Here is a 26,222-nt window from a genome sequence, read left to right on the forward strand (position 1 = left end):
TTTTGATCTCAACACAGTAGGCCAAATAATTAGAAAAGTTTAAAATGTGGTGTTTTATAAAAATGAATTGGAGGTAAGATGGCTCGCTGAGCTGTAAGGTTCATTTTCAGACATTCTGTCACTGTGCTAGGTAACATCAGTGAGCCTCCGGTGAAGCACTGATGGTATGGCCTGATTTTTATTTATGTGTTTAGGTTTCTTGGGTTGGTGATGTCATTTCATGTTGTGATATCATTTCCTGTTGTTTTTCTCAGGCGTGATAAATGTGATCCAAGTCAATGTAGTTGTTGATAGAGTTCTGGTTGGAGTGCCATGCTTCTAGGAATTCTCGCGCATGTCTTAGTTTGACTTGTCCTGGGATGGATGTGTTGTCCCAGTCGAAGTGGTGTCCTTCCTCAGCTGTTTGCAAAGATACTAGTGAGAGAGGGTCAGGTCGTTTTGTGGCTAGTTGATGTTCATGTATCCTGGTGGCTAGTTGTCTGCCTGTTTGTCCAATGTAGTGTTTGTTACAGTTCTTGCAAGGTAATTTGTAAATGACATTAGTTTTGTCTGTTGTCTGTATAGTCTTTCAAGTCATTAGCTGCTGATTTAGTGTGTTGGTGGGTTTGTGGGCTACCATGATGCCAAGGGGTCTGTATAGTATGGCAGTCAAGATGTCTTTGATGGAGTGGAGAGTGACGAGGGTTTCTGGAACGTGTTTTGTCTGCTTGTTTGAGTTTGTTGCTGAGAAATTGGTGGACAGTGTTCATCGGGTTGAAAATGTGTTGCTGGAAAAGTGCAGCAGCTCAGGCAGCATCCAAGGAGCAGGAGAATCTACATTTCGGGCATGAGCCCTTCTTCAGGAATGAGGTGATGTCATGGCCTCATTCCTGAAGAAGGGCTCATGCCCGAAACGTCGATTCTCCTGCTCCTTAGATGCTGCCTGACCTGCTGCACTTTTCCAACAACACATTTTCAGCTCTGATCTCCAGCATCTGCAGTCCTCACTTTCTCCTAGTGTTCATTGGTTATCCATTCTTTTTGAATACATTGTATAGGTGATTTTCCTCTGCTCTTCGTAGTTCCTCTGTGCTGCAGTGTGTGGTGGCTCGTTGAAATAATGTTTTAATGCAGCTCCATTTGTGGGTGTTGGGATGATTGCTTCTGTAGTTAAGTATTCGGTCCATATGTGTTGTTTGGAGTTCCCCATTGGTGATCGCTCTACTGCGACATCTAGGAATGACAGTTTGGTGTTGTTTTTCTCCTCTTTTGTGAATTTTATGCAAGTGTATTATTGATGGTCTTGAAGGTTTCCAATGACTGGCATCCCATTTATCACTCCCGAGGGGAAAAAAAACAGGAAATAACATCACCAACCGAAGGAAACCTAAACACAAATAAAAAGTGGGCCATATTACCAGTGCTTCATGGGAGGCTCACTGATGTTACCTAGTATGGTGACGAAACATCTGAAAATGAACCTTCCAGCTCAGCGAGCAAATATACATCCAGAACCTCAACCTGAGCTACAAATCTTCTCAAAACTGAACTGTTTTGATATGATATTTAATGGCTCAAAAGGAACAAATTATACTGTTACTGGATGCAGGAGCCATTGTCTATTTTCTTCTTCTACTGACGACCTGATTAAAAGCTGGGTTCAGCCATGCCAAGTTAATGGTAATGAATCCAATAGCTGTGATGTGCTAAACAGGCAGTAGTAGATCCCACACTGTCAAAATACTTCACGTGAATCCATCGTCAGTGCGATGAATCAAATTTGCAAACTCGGAGCAGACAGGATTTGCTGATCAGTCACCCAATACTCAATGACCTTGACAATTAGAAGTGAATGAAAAGATGCCTCATCAGTTCAGTCAACCCTTAAGGTTACTGTACACCACTTACTGCAACACACAAATGACAATATAACACAGATGCTAAAATAAAATTTATTGCTCCATAAAATTTGGAAGTTAAAATGCCGGAAGTACACTTTACGTTATTCATGTTCTATGCACAAAACCACTAATAAATCTCTTATCTAGATTAAGTTGATTGGTATCAGCAGGCTAACAGGAATGCTATAACTTGTTTTATTATCCAGATAGTGACATAAGAATATCAGGCCATTTCTGTTCCTTATCACTATGCACAGACTGCTTGTGGAAAGCATGTATATTTGAATGCCAGGTGAGGCTCATATCAGGCTTGGCTGTGATGAGTGCTCATTATAACAAATGTTGAGGACTGGGTACTCGATGAGGTACCAAAAGGGTCATCGTTGCTTACAAAATCACGTTCCAACAACTTCAGCAGCAAATTGTACGAGGAGAAAAATTACCATACATCATTCCACCTGCAACAATAGCAAATTATATATCAAGAACTGGAGAGTGGGTGAAAGGCCGAGGAGGAGTAAATGACAAAGAAAAACTTAGAACAAGTAAAGTTTGACGGTTAGTCAACTGAATGGGTAAGGTTTGAACTGTTGAACTTGTGTGGCGGGAAGATTGAAGGAAGTAGCTGGGACAAAGGTCCAAACAGTTTCAAAATTAACCCAGATCAGAGATGACAACTGACCTTTTTCAATATAAGAGATTGTACAACATGCATTCCACTTGAGCAGGGACAAAAACAATTTGAGATCTCCCTGTATTATAGTACAGTGCAGGACATCCAAGACTTTAAAAAGGGACCTCAACAATGAATCCAGTCCCATTTCGTGCTATACATTGGAAAGTTTGCAGGTCAGGGCAATGTCCTCTAAGCTATCCTTCAAACCTTTATTGCCTTTCATATCTGAAAGTGTCACAGTCATTCTTCAAGGAACAAACCTACTCCATGGATGTGAAATGTCAACAATTGACCTCCAAATGGAGATACAGGAATAAACACAAGTCTGCATTCAAGCTACTGTGAATTGATGAATTAATGCTTTCCTAATTTTACAAAATTGCATATTGTGCTAAAATACAAAGTGTAATGTACCCATTCATTACATATCTCAAAATGGGGAGGAGGCAATCAAGGTGATTCCAGACCGCAAGATCCAATTATAGTTTTTACATTATAACCTACAACACAACAGTCCAATAAACTTATCAATGGTCTCAGGTGTTACAACACTGATGTGGACTATTAACATTTCAAGTGATTAACTGAAAGAATTTATGTCTTAAGTGTTCTGATTTTCAACAAAAACAAACTGTGTATATTTAAAAGTTAAAGAAAGCAAGTATAATTGAAATAATACGATTGTTTATATCAACATATGCTAGAAATCAAGTTTTACTTTTGCATCCCCTCCCCTGAAATAGTTCTTCTGCGATAGATTTGATCTTCCAAAAACTATATAGTGTCACTTAATCTGGAGTTATTTCAAGGTATTTTTGTTACTGTGAAATCAGTCACTTCTAACTACTCCTTGGACTTGCTGCTTAATTTTTACAGTCTTCCAATAAATAAGAGATTTGTACGTGTGCATCACAAAGTTGTAAGCTAACAAAATTAATTTTCACCTTCTAAGAATAAATGTGACAGATACTACCATTCAACTGACACAGATGCATTGCAACATGAACATCTGCCCTGTGTGCCTTGTCAATGCATAAAACAGTAAACCGTATTACTTCAATTTTACACACCATATCCAGGCAATGATGTGATTGGCAATGAATCCCAATTTCCAAGCAAATGAAAATTACATCTGCGTGCGTAAAAGAGCTGGAAAGAATGCAGTATGCTCCCTTGTGAAATCATGCCACATAACTGATAAAAAATCATATTTTTATAGAATGGAATAAAATTAGAGTTTTACAGCACTGAAAGAGGTCCTATGATCCATCATTTGAGAGCTGGTCATGAAGCACTGATCTTCTGTTATCTCAGCACTTGACCCATAGCCTTTGTAATGCTATGGCATTTCAAGTCTTCATCTAAATATTTAAATGTTGCGATAAAAAGAGAGGCCTATGCTTTTAATAAAAAACCGTGATCTTGAAAATTACTAAATAATTCTATGATGCAGGTTGATCGAAGGTCTTCTTTTGCATAAGTCAGAATAATTTAGAATACAGATAATGCAAGTAACTAAGGTAATTAAGGAGGATAATGGAATAACATCCTTTATTATGAGCAGAATGGAACATAAAAGATATTATGTTCAGGGCATTGGTGACACTACCTTAAGTACTGTGCAGTGTTTTGTCTTCACATTTAAGAAAAGATTTAAATGTTTTGGAGGTAGTTCAGAGGACATTTACGGGGTTGATAACTGGAATGGATGTGTTGTTGTATGTGAGAAGGCTGGACAGACTGAGTTTGTTGTCACTGGAGTTCAGAAGATTGAAGGGAGACCTGATTTAAGTGTATCTGTTACAATCTGAACAAGACAGGCATGGAAAGGTTGTATTTTCTTGCAGCAGAGTCCTGAACTAGGAAGGGGCGCTCTCTTCAAATCTGAGATTGTCTTCTTAAACAAGGAGAATTTTCTTTGAGGATTATGCAATTTTGGAACCCAGTGCCTCAGAAGACAGTGAAGGTACAGCCACTGAATATTTTTAATGGAGGTGGTTGATTGAATTTTTGTTAGGCAATGCAATTGAAGGCTGTCACAAGTCAATGGGAATGTGAAGTGCAAAACAAACCCAAGATCTGACTGAATGGTGGGCTAGCTCAAGGGACAGAATTGTCCATTCCTGTTCCAACTTGTATATTTATGTGACTAATCACAGCAAGCAACAGCTATCAATGCTGCAACACATTCAGCAAGGTTAGGTTAATTGCAAAATTATGGCATTGAACTTAGTTTAAATAGACATCTTGATGAGATCTTTAATACATTATTAGAAGGATATGATACCTGCAGCGTTAGCACAATGATACTAAGGTGAGATGCAACAAGACCTTGTTCACCAGTCACAAAGTAAGCACACAGGTACAGCAAGCAGTGAAAGCAAAATGGTATAGAACATAGAATATACAGAACATAGAAAGTACAGCACAGAACAGGCCCTTTGGCCCACGATGTTGTGCCAAGGTTTAATCCTAATGTAAAATATAATAACAACCTACGCATCCCTCAACTCACTGCTATCTACGTGCATGTTCAGCAGTTGCTTAAATATCCCTAATGACTCTGCTTCCACCACCACCGCTGGCAACGCTTTCCATGCATTCACAACTCTCCGCGTAAAGAACGTTCCTCTTACGTCCCCTCTATACCTTTAGAACATAGAACAGTACACCACAGAACAGGCCCTTCAGCCCACGATGTTGTGCCAACCACTGATCCTCATGTATGCACCCTCAAATTTCTGTTCCATATGCATGTCCAGTAGACTCTTAAATGTCCCCAATGACCTTACTTTCACAACTGCTGCTGGCAACGTATTCCATGCTCTCACAACTCTCTGTGTAAAGAACCCACCTCTGACATCCCCTCTATACTTTCCTCCAACCAGATTAAAACTATGACCCCTTGTGTTAGTCATTTCTGCCGTGGGAAATAGTCTATGGCCATCGACTCTATCTATGCCTCTCATTATCTTGTAGGCCTCAATTAGGTCCCCTCTCCTCCTCCTTTTCTCCAATGAAAAAAGTCCGAGCTCAGGTCAACCTCTCTTCATAAGATAAGCCCTCCAGTCCAGGCAGCATCCTGGTAAACCTCCTCTGAACCCTCTCCAAAGCATCCACATCTTTCCTATAATAGGGCGACCAGAACTGGACGCAGTATTCCAAGTGCGGTCTAACCAAAGGTTTATAAAGCTGCAACAAGATCTCACAATTCTTAAACTCAATCCTCCTGTTAATGAAAGCCAAAACACCATATGCTTTCTTAACAAACCTATCCACTTAGATGGCCATTTTATGGGATCTATGTACCTGCACACCAAGATCCCTCTGTTCCTCCACACTGCCAAGAATCCTATCCTTAATCCTGTACTCAGCTTTCAAATTCGACCTTCCAAAATGCATCACCTCGCATTTATCCAGGTTGAACTCCATCTGCCACCTCTCAGCCCATCTCTGCATCCTGTCAATGTCCTGCTGCAGCCACAACAGCCCTCTATACTGTCAACGACACCTCCAACCTTTGTGTCGTCTGCAAACTTGCTGACCAATCCTTCAATACCCTCATCCAAGTCATTAATAAAAATTACAAACAGTAGAGGCCCAAGGACAGAGCCCTGTGGAACACCACTCACCAAAGACTTCCAGGCAGAATATTTTCCTTCTACTACCACTCGCTGTCTTCTGTTGGCCAGCCAATTCTGTATCCAGACAGCTAAGTTCCTCTGTATCGCCATTCCTCCTGACCTTCTGAATTAGCCTACCATGGGGAACCTTATCAAATGCCTTGCTGAAGTCCATATACACCACAGCTTAACCCTCATCAACTTTTCTAGTCACATCCTCAAAGAACTCGATAAGGTTTGTGAGGCATGATCTGCCCCTCACAAAGCCATGTTGACTGCATTTAATCAAGCCATGCTCTTCCAGATGGTCATAAATCTTATCCCTCAGAATCCTTTCTAACACCTTACAGATGACATACGTGAGACTTACTGGTCTATAATTGCCGGGGAATTTCTCCTAATATCTTAAAACCCCTCATACCAGTCAATCTTGCCCTGGGGAAAAGTCTCTGACTTACTGACCCTATCTATTCCTCTCATTATCTTGTCTACCTCGATCAGGTCTCCTCTCTTCCTCCTTCTCTCCAGAGAGAAAATTCAGAGCTTATTCAACCTTTCTTCATAAGGCAAGCCCTCCAGGCAGCATCCTGGTAAACCTTCTTTGCACCCTCTCCAAAGCCTCTGTATCTTTCTTATAGTAGGGCAACCAGAACTGGACACAATATTCCAAGTATGGTCTCATTAGAGACTTGTAGAACTGTAGCAAAACCTTGCAGCTCTTAAACTCGATCCCCCTGCCAGATGTATGAAGAGACTGGAAACAGTTAGGACTGTATTCACTAGAGTTAAGAAGAATGATTGGGGGGGATCTCATAGAAACCTATAAAATTCCAACAGGACTAGACAGGGTAAATGGAGGAAGGATGTTCCAATGACCAGGAATCCAGAACTAGGTCTCTCAGTTTAATGTCACAGGGTAGGCCATTTGGGACTGAGATGAGGAAAAATTTCCTCAGCCAGAGACTGTTCCCTAGATGCTGCCTGACCTGCTGCGCTTCTCCAGCAACACATTTCCATCTCTGATCTCCAGCATCTGTAGACCTCATTTTCTCCTCAGCCAGAGACTGGTAAGCCTATGAAATTCTCTGTTACTGAAAGCGGTTTAGGCCAAAACATGGAATGATTTCAAGGAAGAGTTAAGATATAATCTTAGGACTAAGATATCATGTGGAGAAAACTGGATTAGGGTACAGAACTGCATGATCAGACATGGCAGAGTAGGCTCAAGGCTCTAAATGTCTACATTTGCTTCTATTTTCTATGTTTCTATTTCAATTAAATATAATGTTAGCTGTGTAAAATTTTCACTTTAGCTGTGAAAACTGTGCTGTGTAGTAAGAGATTGTGTCCTTCTGAACAAAAATTGCATTTAAAGCGAGTTTTGTATGAGGGGAAACATATTGGTGGTTACAGGCCAGTCTTTGAGAAGGGTGTAAAGCAACTGGAGTGATGAATCGTAAGTGCGAGAGTACAATAAACATACTACAGAATGTTAATGCATTGGCTCAAATTATAATTTCCTCAAAAACATTTACTGAATACTAAATAAGTGTCATAGAAAAACTGTCAACTGGATCCATAATTTTAATATTCTATCAAACATGCTGGCTGACAGCTACTTGTTCCTTTTATGATTCCTTGTTTGAATCATAGAGCCATAGTCACACACAGCAAGGAAATAGACCCTTGGGTCCAACTTGTCCATGCTGACCAGTTATCCGAAAATAATCTAGTCCCATTTGCCAGCATTTGGCCCATATTCCTCTAAACCCTTCCTATTCATACAACCATCCAGATGCCTTTTAATTGTTGTAATTGTACCAGCCTCCATCATTCCTTCTGGCGTGCATTCTTTACACGCACCACCCTCTGCATGAAAAAGTTGCCCCTTAGATCACTTTTAAACTTTACCATCTCACCTTAAACCTGTACCCTCTAGTTTTGGACTCTCCCATCCCAGGGAAAAGACCTTGTCTATTTACCCTATTCATGCCCCTCATGATTTCATAAACTTCTATACGGTCATCCCTCAGCCTCTGCCGCTCCAGAATAAACAGGCCCAGCCTAGTTATTTGCAAAGTAGACAACATTGCAGCTTTAGTTTCGAAAGAGTGACAAATAGAGTCATAGAGACGTATAGCACAGAAACAGACCCTTCAGTCCAACTTGTCCATGCCAACCAGATATCCCAACCTGCCAGCATCTGGTCCATATCCCTTCAAACCCTTCTTATTCATATATCCATCCAGATGCCTTTTAAATGGTGCAATCATACTAACCTACACCACTTCCTCTGGCAGCTCATTCCATACAAGCACCACCCTCTGTGAAAAAAGTTGCACCTTCGGTCTCTTTTATATCTTTCGCCTCTCACCTAAACCTATGCCTTCTCGTTCTGGACTCCCCCAACCCAGGAAAGAGACTTTGTCTATTTTTTCTATCCATGACCCTCATGATTTTATAAACCTCCAAGGTCACTCCTCAGCCTCCGACGCTCCAGGGAAAACAGCCCCAGCCTATTCAACCTCTCCCTTTAGCTCAAATCCTCCAACACTGGCAACATCCTTGTAAATCTTTTCTGAACCCTTTCAAGTTTCACAACATCCTTCCGAAAGTCTGGACCAGTGGGCTGAGGAATACATTACTAGTTCCATAATTTTATAACCAAACAAGTAATATTTGACAGACACTAAAGGATTATCTGGAGGGAATGAGTGTATGAAGCAACTCAGAATCCTTAACTGAAGTATTATGGAAAAGTACAAAATTTCACATTTGCAGCATCTAAACAATTAGTGGACAGTATTCTGTAAATACCAAAAAGCAGAAGTACAGAACGCCACAGCAAAAAACTAAAACCAATTAATGATTAGATCTCTCAGCCACTTTACCTTGTGTGCTATTTAGTTGACAAATCTACCAAATAACAAGTTTATGAACTACAGCAAGCTTCCACTGTTAGCAAGACAGACATTTCTGAAAGGTGACATCATGAAGAGCTCTGCTGTGGACTTCAAAAGAATTTAATATTAAAAATTACTTTGATTCTAAGGATCTGCTTTGAACAAGTAATTTTAAATGGAAGGGAGAAAAACAAATTACTTTCATATTATAAATTTTCATCCCATTAAAGAAAAATAGACAAGCGAAGCTAACGTGAATGTAACCGAAAAGTTCAAAGGGAAGGAGAAATCAGTGGCAATTGTCAAGGGAACAGAACGGAAAACTGGCTGTCTGACACATGGTCTTTGTTTCCTTTGCAGGGAGTAATTTGCAATTTTTGCTTCCCAGATGGTCGCATAAATTAATTAATTTTTATGATAACAGAATTAAATTTTAATTAATGAATCTCACAAATGTCCACTCGAAGAGAAACCCTGAAGCTGAATTTATCCCCATGATGCAAAATGCATTGTTTCATTTCACAAAGGAATTTCTGTACATGTAAAAACACCCATCATTTCTGTTACAGCACTGTTTAGAAAGCAACTGGGATCCAACCAATGACTGAGACATTGCCATATAACTAATGACTTGCATTTTATTGAATTACCAGTCTCATCACTCTCCTTTGTGAGAACATAGAACCCCTAACAGTGCAGAAATAGGCCATTTGGCCCAGCCAGTCCACACTGACTCTCCAAAAAGCATCCCACCCAGATCCAATCCCCTACCATATCTAATAACCCCACATTTACCATAGCTAATTCACCTAGCCTGCAGGATGAACACTACAAACAAATTCAGCATGGCTAATCCACCAAACCTTGAAGTCTTTGGACTGTGGGAGGAAATCTAAGCACTCAGAGGAAACCCACGCAGACAGACTAAGAACATGCAAACTCCACAAGCCACCTGAGGCTGGAATTGAACTCATTCCTAGCACTATGAGGTGGCAGTGCTAAGCACTGAGCTACATGCTGCTCCGAAGAACACCATCGCAAAGTCTTCTTTACCATGATTGTACGTGCTCACAGTATTAAATAAGTCCAGATTTCATTCAAATCTATCTGTATTTCTTGATGATTTTTGGACAGATCGACTGCAGCCCACTGGTGACTAATCAAGTCTCCATGTGACTGGCAGATTCTCCCAGAGAAAATGGAAGTGAAGATGTAGTTGTTACTGGGGATAATTAGATCGGTCCTTCCCCTTCTTTTCTCCTGCATACTGATGCTTTGCTCGATCTCAAAGGTGTCTGTAGAACTCCTGACATTCCACCTTGAGGCATCCGAATCTAGATCTGTGCTTCAAATGTGGCACACAAGGACAACTTCTTCAGGGGTCCCTGAATCTTTTGCTTGAATTCCCTTGGTTTTATTTGCTAGCGATCAGCTCTCAATCTGACCCATACAAACATATGAATTAGGAGAAGTAAGCCATTCAGCAACTCAACACTGCTGCACAATCTATAAGATCTGGCTGATCTGTTTGTGATTGAATTCTGTATTCCCATCTATTTGCGATAACTTTAGATTCCACTGCTCATTGATCTACCCCAGCCTTAAATATATGATGACCTCACCTCCATCACTTCTGAGGCAGGGTGTTTCAAAGTTACACAACTATCAAAAGAATTTCTCCTCATATCTTAATTTTAAAAGATGACCCCTAGTTCAGAACTCAGCCAAGTGAGGGAACATCTTTCTATGTTACCTTTGTCCATACCATTTCATCATAAGACAACCCATTCATTCCAGTTAGTAATCTAGAAAGATGGGTCAAGTGGGTTAAGTGTCAGTGGGGTAGATTTAGGAGACAATGATGATTGTATCACAAAGTTCAGGCCGGTTGTGGAGAATAACATGCAAGAATCTAGAGTAAGAAAAATAAGCTGGCAGGAAGCAGCTTGCAGGGAACCTTAAGTTATTACATATCATATTGTTATGGTGCAGAACAAGGCCATTCAGCCCATTGTGTCTGCATCAGTTCCATTTCCCCGATCAGTCTCCTGCCTTTTCCCCACACCCATGTACACCATTTCTATCCAACTATTCATCCAATGTCTTCCTCAATGTTTCATTTGAAGCTATCTTCATCAAATTTCCAGACAATGTATTCCATAACCTAATTACTTGTGATTATGAATTAGCCATAAGCTAGTGCTTCCAAATTAACCTGTTGAACTATAAAGGTTGTATGATTTTTAACTTTGTACACCACAGTCCAACACCAGCACCTCCAAATCATGACTACCATCAACACCACTAAACGCCGGCTCAAAGTGGAAAGGATCTCAGAGAAGATCGTACATATTAACACAGGCATCAAGTTTCTGCAGAAATGTAGGAAAGATCCCAAAAGGATTAAGGATTACGAACCCACTCAAGTCGACCTATAATACACACTACGCGGAGAGACTTTGGTATTGCACCTCTTGCAAACCCCTCAATCATCTCGTGCACCAAATCCACAGCAGGTGCCACAACCTTAAAATTGAAATGGAGTCCACAAACACAGCCTGCACTCAGGATACAGCAGTACAGTTATGGGACATTGCCAAACAGGCAAGGTGACAAAACTATACCATGTGCATGCACATCAAGAACAAGAAATTGGAGAAACTTGGCATCACCATCGGCAGTAGCCAATCCCACCCTGGCACCACAATGGAAAAGTTATCACCACAGGGACATTGATCATCAACTTATCAGACCACACCCTTCAACCAGAAGAGACTGAAGTTCTTAGCAAGGGTCTCAATTTCTGCCCCACCACCAAAATGGATCCCATGGGTCTTGCATGAGACACGGAGGAATTCATCAGACGAATGAAACTCAGCGAATCTTTTCAAGATGCCAGCAGTGATCCCAATGAGTCCACCGAGGAATTGGAACAGTCATCACAGGGATCCTTAGAGGGGCAACAAAAGGAGGAATCAACTTGGACCCCGGAGGGCCACTGCCCTGGGCTAGACCAGTTTGCTCAAATTGTCAGGAAATATATAGATTCCTCAGCCGCACTCATAAGGTAAAGCAAAACATCACTCGATCACAACGCAACGCCATCCATGCTCTCAAAATCAATCACAACATTGTCATCAAACCAGCAGATAAAGGAGGAGCCATCGTCGCTCAGAATAGAACAGATTACTGCAAAGAAGTGTACTAACAACTGAATGAGGAATACTACAGGCAACTATTGGCCGATCCGACCAAAAAGCACACCCATGAACTAAATACAGTGATCAGGACTTTGGATCGAGTCCTTCAGAGTTCCCTATGCACCGTCAACCCATGTACTTCCCACGTAAGTGACTTTAACTGCCTTCTGAAAGTACATAAAGCCAACACACCAGGAAGTCCTATTGTATCAGGCAATGGGACCCTGTGTGAGAACCTTTCTGTCTATGTCGAAGGCATCTTGAAATCCACTATATAAGGGTCCCCCAGCGTCTGTCGCAACTACAGATTTATTACAGAAACTCAGCATCCAAGGACCAGTCAAACCAGGAACATTCCTCATCACAATGGACGTTTCAGCACACTACACCAGCAATCCCCACAACGATGGCATCACGCCAACAGCCTCAGTACTCAACACCAACAATTGCCAATCTTCAAGCACCGTCCTACAACTCATCCGCTTTATCCTTGATCACGTTTTCACCTTTGACAACCAGTTCATCATCCAGACACACGGAACAGCATGGGGACCAAATTTGCACCCCAATATGTTCAAACAAGACCTCTACGCACGACCTCTAACCAATAATATACACCAGGTATATTGATGACATTTTCTTCCTCTGGACCCATGACGAGGAATCACTGAAACAACTAAACAGTAATATCAGCGAGTTTAATCCCACCAAACTCACCATGGACTTCTCTCTAGTATCTGTCTCATTCTTGGACGCATGCATCTCCATCAAGGATGGGCACTTCAGCACTTCACTCTACTGCAAATCCACGGACAACCTCGTGATGCTGCATTTTTCCAGCTTCCACCTGAAACATATAAAAACAACCATCCTCTATGCATACATAGGATCTGTTCAGATGAGGAGGAATGTGACGGGCACTTGGAAGTACTCAAGGATTCCCTCATAAGAACGGGCTGCGACGCTCAACTCATTAACTACCAGTTCTGACATGCCACAGCATGAAACCATAATGACATCGTCAGGAGACAGACACAATCTGCAACCAACAAGGTGTCATCCTGTTCCCCCACCCCAGTCAAAGCAAAACGCTCAGAGACACAGCATAATTTTAGCTCCTTCATCTTTATTCCTGGCCCTGGAGGGAGAGAGAATAATAGCCCATGTGCACAGGGACACAAGTTCACGATCTTCTCTGGAAGAACAGTTTCTCAATGAATTATATAGTAATTTTAAAAGGGAAGAATATCCAGATAAGGTAACATACATATTAAATGGGTGACCGTTACAATCAACGAGTATTAATGGCAGAGACCAAGTCCTTTACTGTCATACAATGAATGCTCTTAACCTTGTTAATTGGATTCATACAATGGATACTTTTCCCCTTGTTAGCTGACCTTGCATACTGAATGCTTCCAATATTGTTAAATGGCTTGACATAATGAATGCTTTTCCATCTTGTTAACCCATTACCCTTGCCCTCAGCACCCCATTGTTAACTACAAGTTCTCATCTGATCTGATTCATGCTCAGCTGAACTTTTCACAAAACTCAGAACTTAACTCTTTCCCTGCCTGCTTATACCCTATACACATTCTAAAGGGTACTCTTCATTGTCCCGTATTTCCCAGGAGCCAAAACACTACACCATGTTCTTCGCAACCTGTAATACATGATCAATGAGGATGAGCACCTCACCAAGACCTTCCCCACGCCTCCACTTCTCACCTTTAAACCACCAAATCTCAAACAGATCATTGTTTGCAGCAAACTGCCTGGCTTTCAGGACAACACCATACAACCTTGCCACTCCAGATGCTGCAAGATGTGTCAGTGTTGACACAGATACCACCATTACACATGGGGACACCACCCACCATGTACATGGCAGGTACTCATGTGACTCGGCCAACATTGTCTATCTCATACGCTGTAGGCAAGGGTGGCCTGAAGCATGGTACATTGGCGAGAACAAGCAGAGGCTACAGCAACGGATGAATGGACACTGCACAACAATCAAAAGACAGGATGTTCCCTCCCAGTCGGAGAGCACTTCAGCGATCCAGGATATTCGACCTCACACCTTCGGGTGACCATCCTCCAAGGCAGACTTCGGGACAGGCAACAATGCAAAGTGGCCAAGCAGAGGCTGATAGCTTAGTTCGGTACCCATGGGGATAGCCTCAACCGGGACCTTGGATTCACGTCACACTACAGGTGACTCCACTGCAACATACACACACACATATACTCCTACAGACCCATATGCTCATGCTGACCTTCTCTCACACACAAGCTCTCTCTCATATGCTCACACATACACACCCACACAAGCACCCTCTCACATACCCCTTTACACTCTCACATACGCATTCACACACTCGCTCTCAGATATTCATACACGATGCCCCCGCACGCACATAAGTTTGTGAGATGAATTTGTACTTGCAGAATTACATTTTATTTTGCTCAAAAACTGCATGAATCCATGTAAGATTCTGTAAATACCCTTTTTTTTTTAAGAAATTGGCTCAGTCTGAACAGTGGGGCACAGACAGCCTCACACAGGGCACCTCACACCTTCAAAGCATTATCTGGGCCGACATGGCACCTATTGTTAAAGTTCACTTGAGAATGTAACTTTTAAAAAAAAGTTTTGGGATTTACATATGAAGGAACTGAAACCAGCATGGACATTCTAAAAGATGAGACTTAAACAATCCAGGTCTTTTCCAAATATAATTTCAGTTGCATCACACTGTAAACTTTTGCTATAAATTCTGTGTCTTTATGATCTTATACTCCACAACCACCTGATGAAGCGGCGGCGCTCCGAAAGCTAGTGCTTCTAAATAAACCCGGCATTGTCTGGTTTTTAACTTTATAAATAAGGTTATTCTGAAACCAGCTTTGCTTCCACTGTGTATCACTTCAAATTCACACCCTCTTGTTCTTTTTTTCTTTCATAAGCAGGAACAGTTTTTCCCCAATCTATTCTGTCCTGATTGCTCACAACTTTGAGAATCTCTGTCAAATCTCTTTTCAACCTTGTCTTTGGATTAATCTTTTAAATTCCTTAACTTTGAGGTCACTAATCAATTGTCAGTACCAAAGTCTTATATAACCTGCTTTCTGGATAGCTCCAGAATGTGAGAAAGCACGCTAACATTTTGAACCTCGATGACTCTTCATCGCAGCACCCACGCTGAAAATGTTAGCTTGCTTTCTCTCCATGCGTGCTGCCTGACCTGCTGTGATCGCCAGCATTGTTTACTTTTAGATCAGATTCCAGCATTTGCAGAAATTTGCTCCTAGCTCCAGATTGTAGTGCTCTAAGAAACTGTTAAGAAAGCATTGTATGAACTCATCATCCAGGCTACCATTGCCAATCTGTTATTTCGTTTATGTGCAGATTGAAAATGTATGGATTCAGGCAAGTGACTGTCATCCATCCTGGTAATACGATCAACCCAAAACAGTAGGTTTTGCTGGAGGATGGACACATTGATGGTAATGTTTTCTGTTTCCTGTGCTTCTATGTTTGTGAATGCAGTCCTACCAGCAGATCACAACAATGCTGTGGAGAGAGTGCTGATGTAAACAGTTTCGAAGACATACTGCATCCATGCACAGCGTCACATAAAAGGGTAGAGGGGACCACAACTTTTTTCTTTTAAAAATTTCTAATCAATCTGCTCAGAGATGTTTCCTTCTCATTATGTCTGCAGCAGGTGAAACTTGAACCTGGATCTTCTGGTGGGGACTCTATTACTGCGCTGCAAGAGTCCTCAAATTCTACCAGCCGCCACAATGGGATTTGAACCAGTGCATAAAGAACTTTAGTCTAGGTTATTAATCCAGTGACATTACTATTACACCCATTCATGATTTCATTTGCTTGTTATTTGGTCTATGCTCTAAGGTTGTGGTGGCTTATGCAACTATGTAACATGTATATACCTCCTGTACCATAGAAACAAATTATCACAAGCTGTGTAACGAAGTTTCAATTTGATAATCATGACAGCAACCAAGGCAGCTGGTAGCAAATTTATCTGTGTTCTAAGAGGTCACATTACAAGGTAAGCTGGCTGAAAAATTTTAGAGCTCTTGGTTGAAGTAAAGTTCATGACACTTCCTCCAATTTGATTCACCATTGACTCATTCGCAGAAACTGGAGAAAAAGTACTCATTGGTTAAAAATAGTTATGATCAACACTGGTGTGTAGAGTTGTAGGATCTTTTCTTGCCTTAAAGCATGCAAAACATAATGCTATGAAATAAATGAGCTAAAATTAGGCCAACTCAGACAAACAAATTACACCCAACTAAATAACACCTCTGTCCAAAGTGGCAGAAACAAGCCAAAGATGACATGTCCTCTTCAATTATCTAGTGGGCCACATTTCCATCTCGTCTGTCCTACAAAGAAAAGCCAGAAACATAAAAGCAGTTCTTGTAATGCATTGTTAGAAAGTGAGGAAGATGTCCCAAAATCAGACTTTGGTCCATCAGGGTCAAAGGTAACACTTCATTAATATAATAGCACTGTCAGTAATGGTAGTCATAATATATGTATTGTATTTATGTTGATTTAATTCAAATTGGCATCATCAAGCTTGCTGCTTTTTTATGGTGTACAAAGATATAAAATGGATTTTTTTTACAATAACACCTAATTTTTCATTAAGGCCTTTGCTCTAACTTTAACATGTTGTTCATCTTGCTTGTTCCCAAAGAATTAACATTTTCAAGATTAAATTTGCTAACACTTCATAGTTTGAACCTTTCCACAGTGAGTAGTTTGCTGTGTGTAAAAACATAGCCAAGTTACAATCAAAGAAAAAGAAATTTCCTAGAAAAGCTCAGCAGAAGCCAGAGGGAACTGTTCTGAGGAAGAGTCACTTGACCAGAAACATTTCTCTCCACAGATGCTACCAGACCTGCGGAGCTTTTCCAGTAATTTCTGTTTTTCTTTCTGATTTACAACATTTGCAATTAAAGAGGTTTAGAGTCATACAACACAGAAACAGAACCCTCTGTCCAACCAGTCCATGTAGAACATAATCCCAAACTAAACTACTCCAACCTGTCTACTCCTGGCCAAGATCCCTCCAGACCTTTCCAATTCATGTTCTTATCTATTTAGTAATTGGAAGCACACCATTACTGATTCAAAGGTAAATTTAAAAACCAAAATAAAATCAAGCTCAACAAACCCATCCTTTGTAACAGGTCAACCAACTGATCTACCTTCTCACTATGTCCACAATGTTGTCCAGATTTGTATGAAGTACTCCTCAAATCTATTTATAATTATCCAATTTAAAGGTAACATGTCTCACCACTCAACTTCACTCTAGATGGAAAGGTTTCATCTTATTCCTAATTTTCTAGTATTTGAATCCTTCACCATTACAAACAATTTTGTGTATTTTATATTGAAACTATGACGTTACAACAGGAAAACCATACAGTTCTTCACAATGCATTTAGCATCCCTAAAAGGAAACAAGGTATAGTAAAAATTTTTGTCCATTAAATAACAATTAAAAAGTGACTAATTTGAATATGTTCTAAGGTAACAGGAGCAGCAAATCTTTCTCAAGGTGGCGATCTGTGCATCCAGTCTCTATCATTCACAGAAGTCTTTGAACCATTGCAGGCAATATCATTTGGAAGTAAAGGTTCTGTCTATAGCCCTGATTACAATATTTTTAATACCAACATGCTATCATGTTTTTGTTCCAGTTTCACTTTTCAGTAAAATTTGTAAAATGTTTTCCACCAGTTCAATTTGAAGAGTTGAGCAGCACATACTTTTTTCTCTATTAGCATGGTCAAAAATTGTTGATAATAGTGCGAAATAATAAACCTAAACCCGATATTAGTTCTGGTCAATTCAGCTGAGAGGCTGGGGCTTTTCCTCGAGATGGTGAACAATTGTCCTCGGGAATTAAGAGAGAAACTTCTTTACTCAGAGTGGTTAAAATGTGGAACTCAACATGGAATTGTTGAGGCCAATGGTGCAGATGTATTTAAGAAGAGGGCAATAAATACAAGGGAGAGGGGTTATAAGAATTTATTAGTGGGTAAGACTATAAGCCAGGTGAAGGCTCATATTTGTGCAGCATAGTTGACAGATACTGACTAAACTGAAAGATAGAATGTAAGTAGAGAAACCAGTGTACTTCCAGGTAAAATAAATAGGTATATACGGGTGAATTTTCTGCTAGCCGTTTAAATACCAGTGTGAGGATACACTAAGTGCTGGACAGTTTTCCAGAAATGCTACTTCAACACATTTTCTCCTATTTCACTAATGCATTTTGTAAAGACCGACAGCTGCCATGCGATCTGCATTTTTTACTTGCTGCAAACATACACACTAAGCCACTTATTCCACAAATATTGCCAAATATGTCTTAAATAGTGTACATAAGAAAACTTTCCAAGGCTCTTTTCTTGAGCATTATGAAATAAAATAAAGTAACTGAGCAACCCAAGACACGTCCAAACGCGTGGGCAAAGATTCAGGCATGGGGGGAGGGTGGGGGCTTTTGAAGCCAGCGACAGAGGTAGGGAAGTCAAGACAACTTAGAGAACTGAAGGCCTACCTAGGCAAATGAAGGCACTGCCATCAATACTGGAGATTAAAATTGTGTTGCTCAAGAGCGCAGGTATTGCTGAGAGCTTTGGGGATTGGAAGAGCTAAAAGAGAAGGGAAGGGTCAGAACATGAAGTGATATGAAAATATAATGAAGGTTTTGCTTCACAGGCCTGCCAATGTAGTCAGCAAGGACGAACAGGATATGGTGTGTATTAAGAACACAAGCAGAATTTTTGCATGACCTCAAGTGCACACAGTCAAAAAGATGGAGACTAACAAGTGTGTTGGAATAGTCACATTTAGAGATAACAATTTCAGGGTCAAATATGACACCAAGGTAGCAGATGGACGAGTTTCTTCTCATACTATTGTCAGAGAGAAAGATGGTGTCAGTAAGGTAGGGAATGGAGTTTGGAAAAGGGACCAAAGCTAAAAGCCTGAGGACAGCAGTGTGGGTGTCCAATCATAGATGCCTTCACAGCTTTCCTACCATACGTTCATCATTGCTATTGCATCTCCTAAATAAAATAATATATACGTTTATGTGAGGCAGATGTTTTAGCATTCTTGCCAGTAGAGTCAGAGCGTCGTAGAGACGCACAGCATAGAAACAGACCCCTCGGTCCAACTTGTCCATGCCGACCGGATATCCCAACCTAATCCAGTCCCATCTGCCAGCACCAGGCCCATATCTCTCCAAATCTATCCTATTCACATACCCATCCAGGTGCCTTTTAATTGCAATTTAACGAGCCTCCACCACTTCCTCTGGCAGCGCATTCCAAACACGTACCACCCTCTGCATGAAAAGGTTATCCCTTAGGTCTCTTTTATATCTTTTCCCTCTCACCCTAAACCTATGCCCTCAAGTTCTGGACTCCCCCACCCTAGAGAAACGACTTTGTCTATTTATCCTAACAATGCCTCTCATAATTTTATAAGGTCACCCCTCAGCCTCCGATGCTCCAGGGAAAACAGCCCTAGCCTACTCAACCTCTCCCTATAGCTCAAATCCTCCAACTCTGGCAACATTCTTGTAAATCTTTTCTGAACCTTTTTCAAGTTGCACAACACCTTTCTTATAGGAAGGTGACTGGAATTGCACACAATACTTAACAATGGCCTAACCAATGTCGTGTACAGCCACACGTGACCTCTCAATCCTGTACTCAGAACTCTGACCAATAAACGAAAGCATACCAAACGCCTTCTTCACTATCCTATCTTGCTGCAACTCCACTTTCAAGGAACTAAACCTGCACTCCAAGGTCTCTTTGTTCAGCAACACTCCTCAGCACCTTACCATTAAGTGTTTAAGTCCTGCTAAGATTTGCTTTCCCAAAATGCAGCACCTCGCATTTATCTAAATTAAACTCCATCTGCCACTCCTCAGCCCATTGGCCCATCTGATTAAGATCCCGTTGTAATCTGAGGTAACCTTCTTCACTCTCTACTACACCTCCAATTTTGATGTCATCTGCAAACTAACTATATCTCTTAAGCTCACATCCAAATTATTTAGATAAATGATGAAAAGCAGTGGACTCAGCACCGATCCTTGTGGCCACTCCACTGGTCACAGGCCTCCAATCTGAAAAACAACCCTCCACCACCACCCTCTGTCTTCTGCCTTTAAACCAGTTCTGTATCCAAATGGCTAGTTCTCCCTGTATTTCGTGAGATCTAACCTTGTTAACCAGTCTCCCACAGGGAATTTGGCGAGTGCCTTACTGAAGCCCGCAGAGATCACATCCACCGTTCTGCCCTCATCAATTCTCTGTTACTTCTTCAAATAACTCAATCAAGTTTGAGAGATATGATTTCCCACGCACAAAGCCATGTTGACTATCCCGAATCAGTCCTTGCCTTTCCAAATACATGGACATCCCGTCCCTCAGGATTCCCTCCAACAACTCGCCCACCACCGACATCAGGCTCACCGTTCTATAGTTCCCTGGCTTGTCCTTACCACCTTTCTTAGCAGTGGCACCACATTAGCCAACCTCTTTCGGAACCTCACCTGTGACTTTCGATGATCCGAATATCTCAGTAAGAGGCCCAGCAATCAGTTCCCTAGCTTCCCACAGAGTTCTGGGGTACATCTGATCAGGTCCTGGGGATTCATCTATCTTTATGCATTTCAAGACATCCAACACTTCCTCCTCTGTAATATGGACATTTTTCAAGATGTCACCATCTATTTCCCTACATTCTATATCTATACCGTACAAATTTCTTCCTCAATTTCCTGATGAATATTAGGGGGTCTATAATACAATGATACAATAAGGTGATCATCTCTTTCTTATTTCTAAGTTCCACCCAAATAACATCCCTGCATATATTCCCAAGTACATCTGATCGTGGTAACTATAGAATGGTCTTTCAGCTGTCTACCACAAAGAATCACAATTACATTCCCAGTTAGAGTCATAGAGATGCACAGCACGGAAACAGACCCTTCGGCCCAACCCGTCCATGCCGACCAGATATCCCAACCCAATCTAGTCCCACCTGCCAGCACTCGGCCCATATCTCTCCAAACCCTTCCTATTCATATACCCATCAAAATGCCTCTTAAATGTTGCAATTGTACCAGCCTCCACCACATCCTCTGGCAGCTCATTCCATACACGTACCACCCTCTGCATGAAAAAGTTGCCCCTTAAGTCTCTTTTATATCTTTCCCCTCTCACCCTAAACCTATGCCCCTCTAGTTCTGGACTCCCTGACCCCAGGGAAAAGACTTTGTCTATTTATCCTATCTATGCCCCTCATAATTTTGTAACCCTCTATAAGGTCACCCCTCAGCCTCCGACGCTCCAGGGAAAATAGCCTCAGCCTGTTCAGCCTCTCCCTATAGCTCAAATCCTCCAACCCTGTCAACATCCTTGTAAATCTTTTCTGAACCCTTTCAAGTTTCACAACATCTTTCCGATAGGAAGGAGACCAGAACTACACGCAATATTCCAACAGTAGCCTAACCAATGTCCTGTACAGCCACAACATGACCTCCCAACTCCTGTACTCAGTACTCTGACCAATAAAGGAAAGCATCCCAAATGCCTTCTTCACTATCCTATCTACCTGCGACTCCACTTTCAAGGAGCTATGAACCTGCACTCCAAGATCTCTTTGTTCAGCAACACTCCCTCGAACCCTACCATTAAGTGTATAAGTCCTGCTAAGATTTGCTTTCCCAAAATGCAGCACCTCGTATTAATCTGAATTAAACTCCATCTGCCACTTCTCAGCCCATTGGCCCATCTGATCAAGATCCTGTTGTAATCTGAGGGAACCCTCTTCGCTGTCCACTACACCTCCAATTTTGGTGTCATCTGCAAACTCACTAACTGTACCTCTTATGCTCGCATCCAAATCATTTATGTAAATGACAAAAAGTAGAGGGCCCAGCACCGATCCTTGTGGCACTCTACTGGTCACAGGCCTCCAGTCTGAAAAACAACCCTCCACCACCACCCTCTGTCTTCTACCTTTGAGCCAGTTCTGTATCCAAATGGCTAGTTCTCCCTTTATTCCATAAGATCTAACCTTGCTAATCAGTCTCCCATGGGGAACCTTGTCGAACGCCTTACTGAAGTCCATATAGATCACATCTACTGCTCTGCCCTCATCAATCTTCTTTGTTATTCTTCAAAAAACTCAATCAAGTTCGTGAGACATGATTTCCCACACACAAAGCCATGTTGACAAGCCCTAATCAGTCCTTGTCTTTCCAAATACATGTACATCCTGTCCCTCAGGATTCCCTCCAACAACTTGCCCACCACTGAGGTCAGGCTCACTGGTCTATAGTTCCCTGGCTTGTCTTTACTGCCCTTCTTAAACAGTGGCACCACGTTTGCCAACCTCCAGTCTTCAAAAGTCTTTCTGTGGCTCCACACAAAGGCCGCCTTGCTGATCTTTGAGGGGCACTATTCTCTCCCTAGTTACCCTTTTGTCCTTCATATATTTCTTCCAAATGCAACATTTCCACCTACGTATTAGAAAATCATGGCTAATTAAAGCAATTCTGTAATATCTGGGACACTATCTGGTGCTACAGACTTCACCCAGCTGATATTGCAAAGCAGATTCCACAGTACTTGGTTAAGAAAAAGGAAGCAAGCATATATCAGGTAAAGAGAGCAGAGATCAAATCAATCCTTAGCAGAGTATAAAGGCAGTAGGGGTATACTTAAGGAGGAAATCAGGAGGACGAAAAGGAGACATGAGATAGCTTTGGCCAATAGGGTTAAGAATAATTCAAAGGGATTTTATAAATACATTAAGGACAAAAGGGTAACTAGGGAAAGAATAGGGCCCCTCAAAGATCAGCAAGGCAGCCTATGTGTGGAGCCGTAGGAGATGAGGGACGACACTAATTGAGTATTTTGCTCAGTGTTTACTGTGGAGAAGGACATGGAAGACAATATAAGACTGAGACTACGCAGTTTCAAGGTTCCCCCTTCCTAACTTACTCCTAGCAAATGTACAGTCTCTGGACAACAAGATGGACGAACTCAGATCACGGCACAGCTTCCAGCATGAGCTATGGGACTGCTGCGTACTCTACTTCACAGAAACCTGCTCAACCCATCCACTCCCGACTGCGCACTTCAGGCTGATGGTTTTTCTATCCATCATATAGACTGCATAGCATCCTCAGGTAAGACAAAGGGTGGAGGGGGTTTGCTTTTTAAACAACTGGTGGTGCATGTACATTGCAACCCCAACGATTGAACTCCTCGCCATCAAATGCCGCCCCTTCTATCTACCATGGGAATTTACTGCTGCAATACTAACTATACATACCACCACAAGCAAAGGTTGAGGAAGCTCTGGCTGTGCTGTACTCCACCATTAACACGCTGAAGACGGAACACCCCAAAGTCCTGTTTATTGTAACTGGCAACTTCAATCAAGCCAATCTAAGGAATGTGTTTCCCAAGTACCACCAGAACCTGCCCACCAGGGGCCCGAACATTTTAGACCACTGCCCCACCACTGTAAAGGATACCTACCCGCTCCATCCCTCGCCCTCATTTCAGGAACTCCGACCACAGAGCCATGCTTCTTCTTGCGACTTATAGGCAAAAGGTCAAGCAGGAGACCCCCCTCGCGGATAGAGGTCAAGTGCTGGTCAGAGGCGGCAGAGGATCAACTCCGTTGCTGTCTGGAATTGGCTGACTAGGCCATGTTCAAACAGTCCACAGGCACCTTGGACGAGTATGCCACCACTGTCACAGACTTGATCGGCAAGTGTGTAGTGGACTGCGTACTGAGGAAGTCAATCCGAGTGTTCCCCAACAGGAAACCCTGGGTGAATCAGGACATACAGAACCAGCTAAAAACCAGGCGTGAGGCCTTCAGATCAGGAGACCCACTCAAAAATAAGGAACATTTTAGACAGCCAAGGACCAATACCCAGCAACTATGGCAAGGGCTGAAGGACATCATAGGTTTTAAAAAAGAGGCAGTGCATGATAGCAGATGATGACATATCCCTCCCAGGTCGTCTCAATACCTTTGAGCAGAATTTCAGCGGAGAGGTAACACCTATTCCGACAAGTCCTGACGAGCCTGTCCCAACAGTCACTGCATCAGAGGTCAGATCAGTTTTCCTTCGTGTGAATCCAAGGAAAGCAATGGGGCCAGATGGCGTACCAGGCCATGCACTCAGAACACGCGCAGATCAGCTGGCAGAGGTCTTCTCGGATATCTTCAACCTCTCCCTGCAGCAGGCCACTGTCTCTGCCTGTTTCAAGAGGGCCAACAGTATCCCTGTGCCTAAGGAGGCTCATGCAACATGTCTCAATGACTACCGCCCAGTGGTAGTCATTGACTTCGGTGGTCATGAAGTGCTTTGAAAGGCCAGTCATGGCATTAATCAATTCCAGCCTCCCCACTACTCTTCACTCACTCCAATTTGCCTATCAGACCAACAGATCTACGTCAGATGCCATATCACTTGCCCTTCACTCCTCCCTCGAACATCTTGACACCAAGAACAGCTATATAAGAATCCTACTTATTGGCTACAGTCCAGCCTTCAACACTATTATCCTCTCAACACTGATTACTAAACTTAGTGATCGCAGAATAAGCCCCACTCTCTGCAACTAGATCCTTAGTTTCCTGACCAACAGGCCACAATCAGTGAAGACTGGGGACAATATTTCATCCTCACTAACACTCAACACTAGAGCCCCCCCCCCCCCCCCACCAAAGGTGCGTACTCAGCCCCCTACTGTACTCACTGTATACCCATGACTGTGTCGCTAAATGCCAGACTAATGCCATTTACAAGTTCGCTGATGACACCACCATAGTTGGTCGAATCTCAGATGGCAATGAAACAGACTATAAATGGGAGGTGGAAGACCTGGAAAAGTGGTGCACTGAGAACAACCTAGCTCTCAATGCCAACAAAACCAAGGAACTTATTATTGACTTTCATCGGGATGCTACTTATGCTCCCGTACACATTAACAGCACAGAGGTGGAACAAGTGGAGATTGTCAAGCTCTTGAGAGTGATCATCCACAACAATGTTTCTTGGACTCTTCATGTGACTGCATTGGTTACAAAGGCTCAACAACGTCTCTTCTTCCTCAGGCAGCTGAGGAAATTTGGCATGACGGTGAATACTCTTGCCAACTTTTATAGGTGCGCCATCAAGAGCATTCTGTCTGGATGCATCACTACCTGGTATGGCATCTGCACCATTCAAGATCGGAGATGGTTACAGAGAGTGGTGAACTCAGCCCGGACAACACAAAGGCCAACCTTCCATCTATAGAATCCATCTACCAGGCCCACTGTCAAGGAAAGGCCACCAGCATTCTCAAAAATCCATCCCACTGTTTTTCTACAACCGCTACCATCGGGGAGAAGGTACAGAAGCCTGAACACACGCACCAGCCGGTTTCACATCAGTTTCTAACAGACTGTTGTTAGAATACTGAATGGACTCATAAACTCTTAACATTTGCCTGTACCTGTGTTTTTGTTTTTGCCACTGTTTATCTATTATTTACTATCTACGCTACTTAACTATGTGATCTGCCTGTATTGCTCGCAAGACAAAGATTTTCACCATGCCTCGGTATACGTGACAATAAATTCAATTCAAGTCAATTCAATATAGAATGTGTGGAAAATAGATGATGACAACTTGAAAAATGTCCATAGTACAAAGGTGGTGGTGCTGGATGTCTTGGAATGCATAAAAATGGATAAATCCCCAGGACCTGATCAGGTGTACCCCAGAACTCCGAGGGAAGCTAGGGAAGTGATTACTGGGTCCGTTGCTGAGAAATTCATA

At 42.1% G+C, this 26,222-nt stretch overlaps 1 protein-coding gene across 4 annotated transcripts in view; it reads right to left on the bottom strand.

The window, feature by feature from the left end:
• Window positions 1-26,222, bottom strand: part of LOC122542431 (unconventional myosin-IXa) — a 370,841-nt gene that overhangs the window by 239,071 nt on the left and 105,548 nt on the right. Inside the window, exon 1 of one of the 4 annotated variants that reach the window (XM_087982056.1) lies at window positions 13,000-13,124. The exons of the other annotated variants lie outside the window; for them this stretch is intronic. Coding sequence (XP_087838182.1) covers window positions 13,000-13,050 — 51 coding nt within the window. The 5' untranslated portion in view covers window positions 13,051-13,124. Of the gene's footprint in view, window positions 1-12,999; window positions 13,125-26,222 lie in introns of those variants that run through there. 4 annotated transcript variants of the gene reach the window in all.

This window comes from Chiloscyllium plagiosum, unplaced genomic scaffold (genome assembly GCF_037043375.1).
Source record: "Chiloscyllium plagiosum isolate Xiang-an unplaced genomic scaffold, Cpla_swu_hap1 HiC_scaffold_42, whole genome shotgun sequence".
NCBI lineage: Eukaryota > Metazoa > Chordata > Chondrichthyes > Orectolobiformes > Hemiscylliidae > Chiloscyllium > Chiloscyllium plagiosum.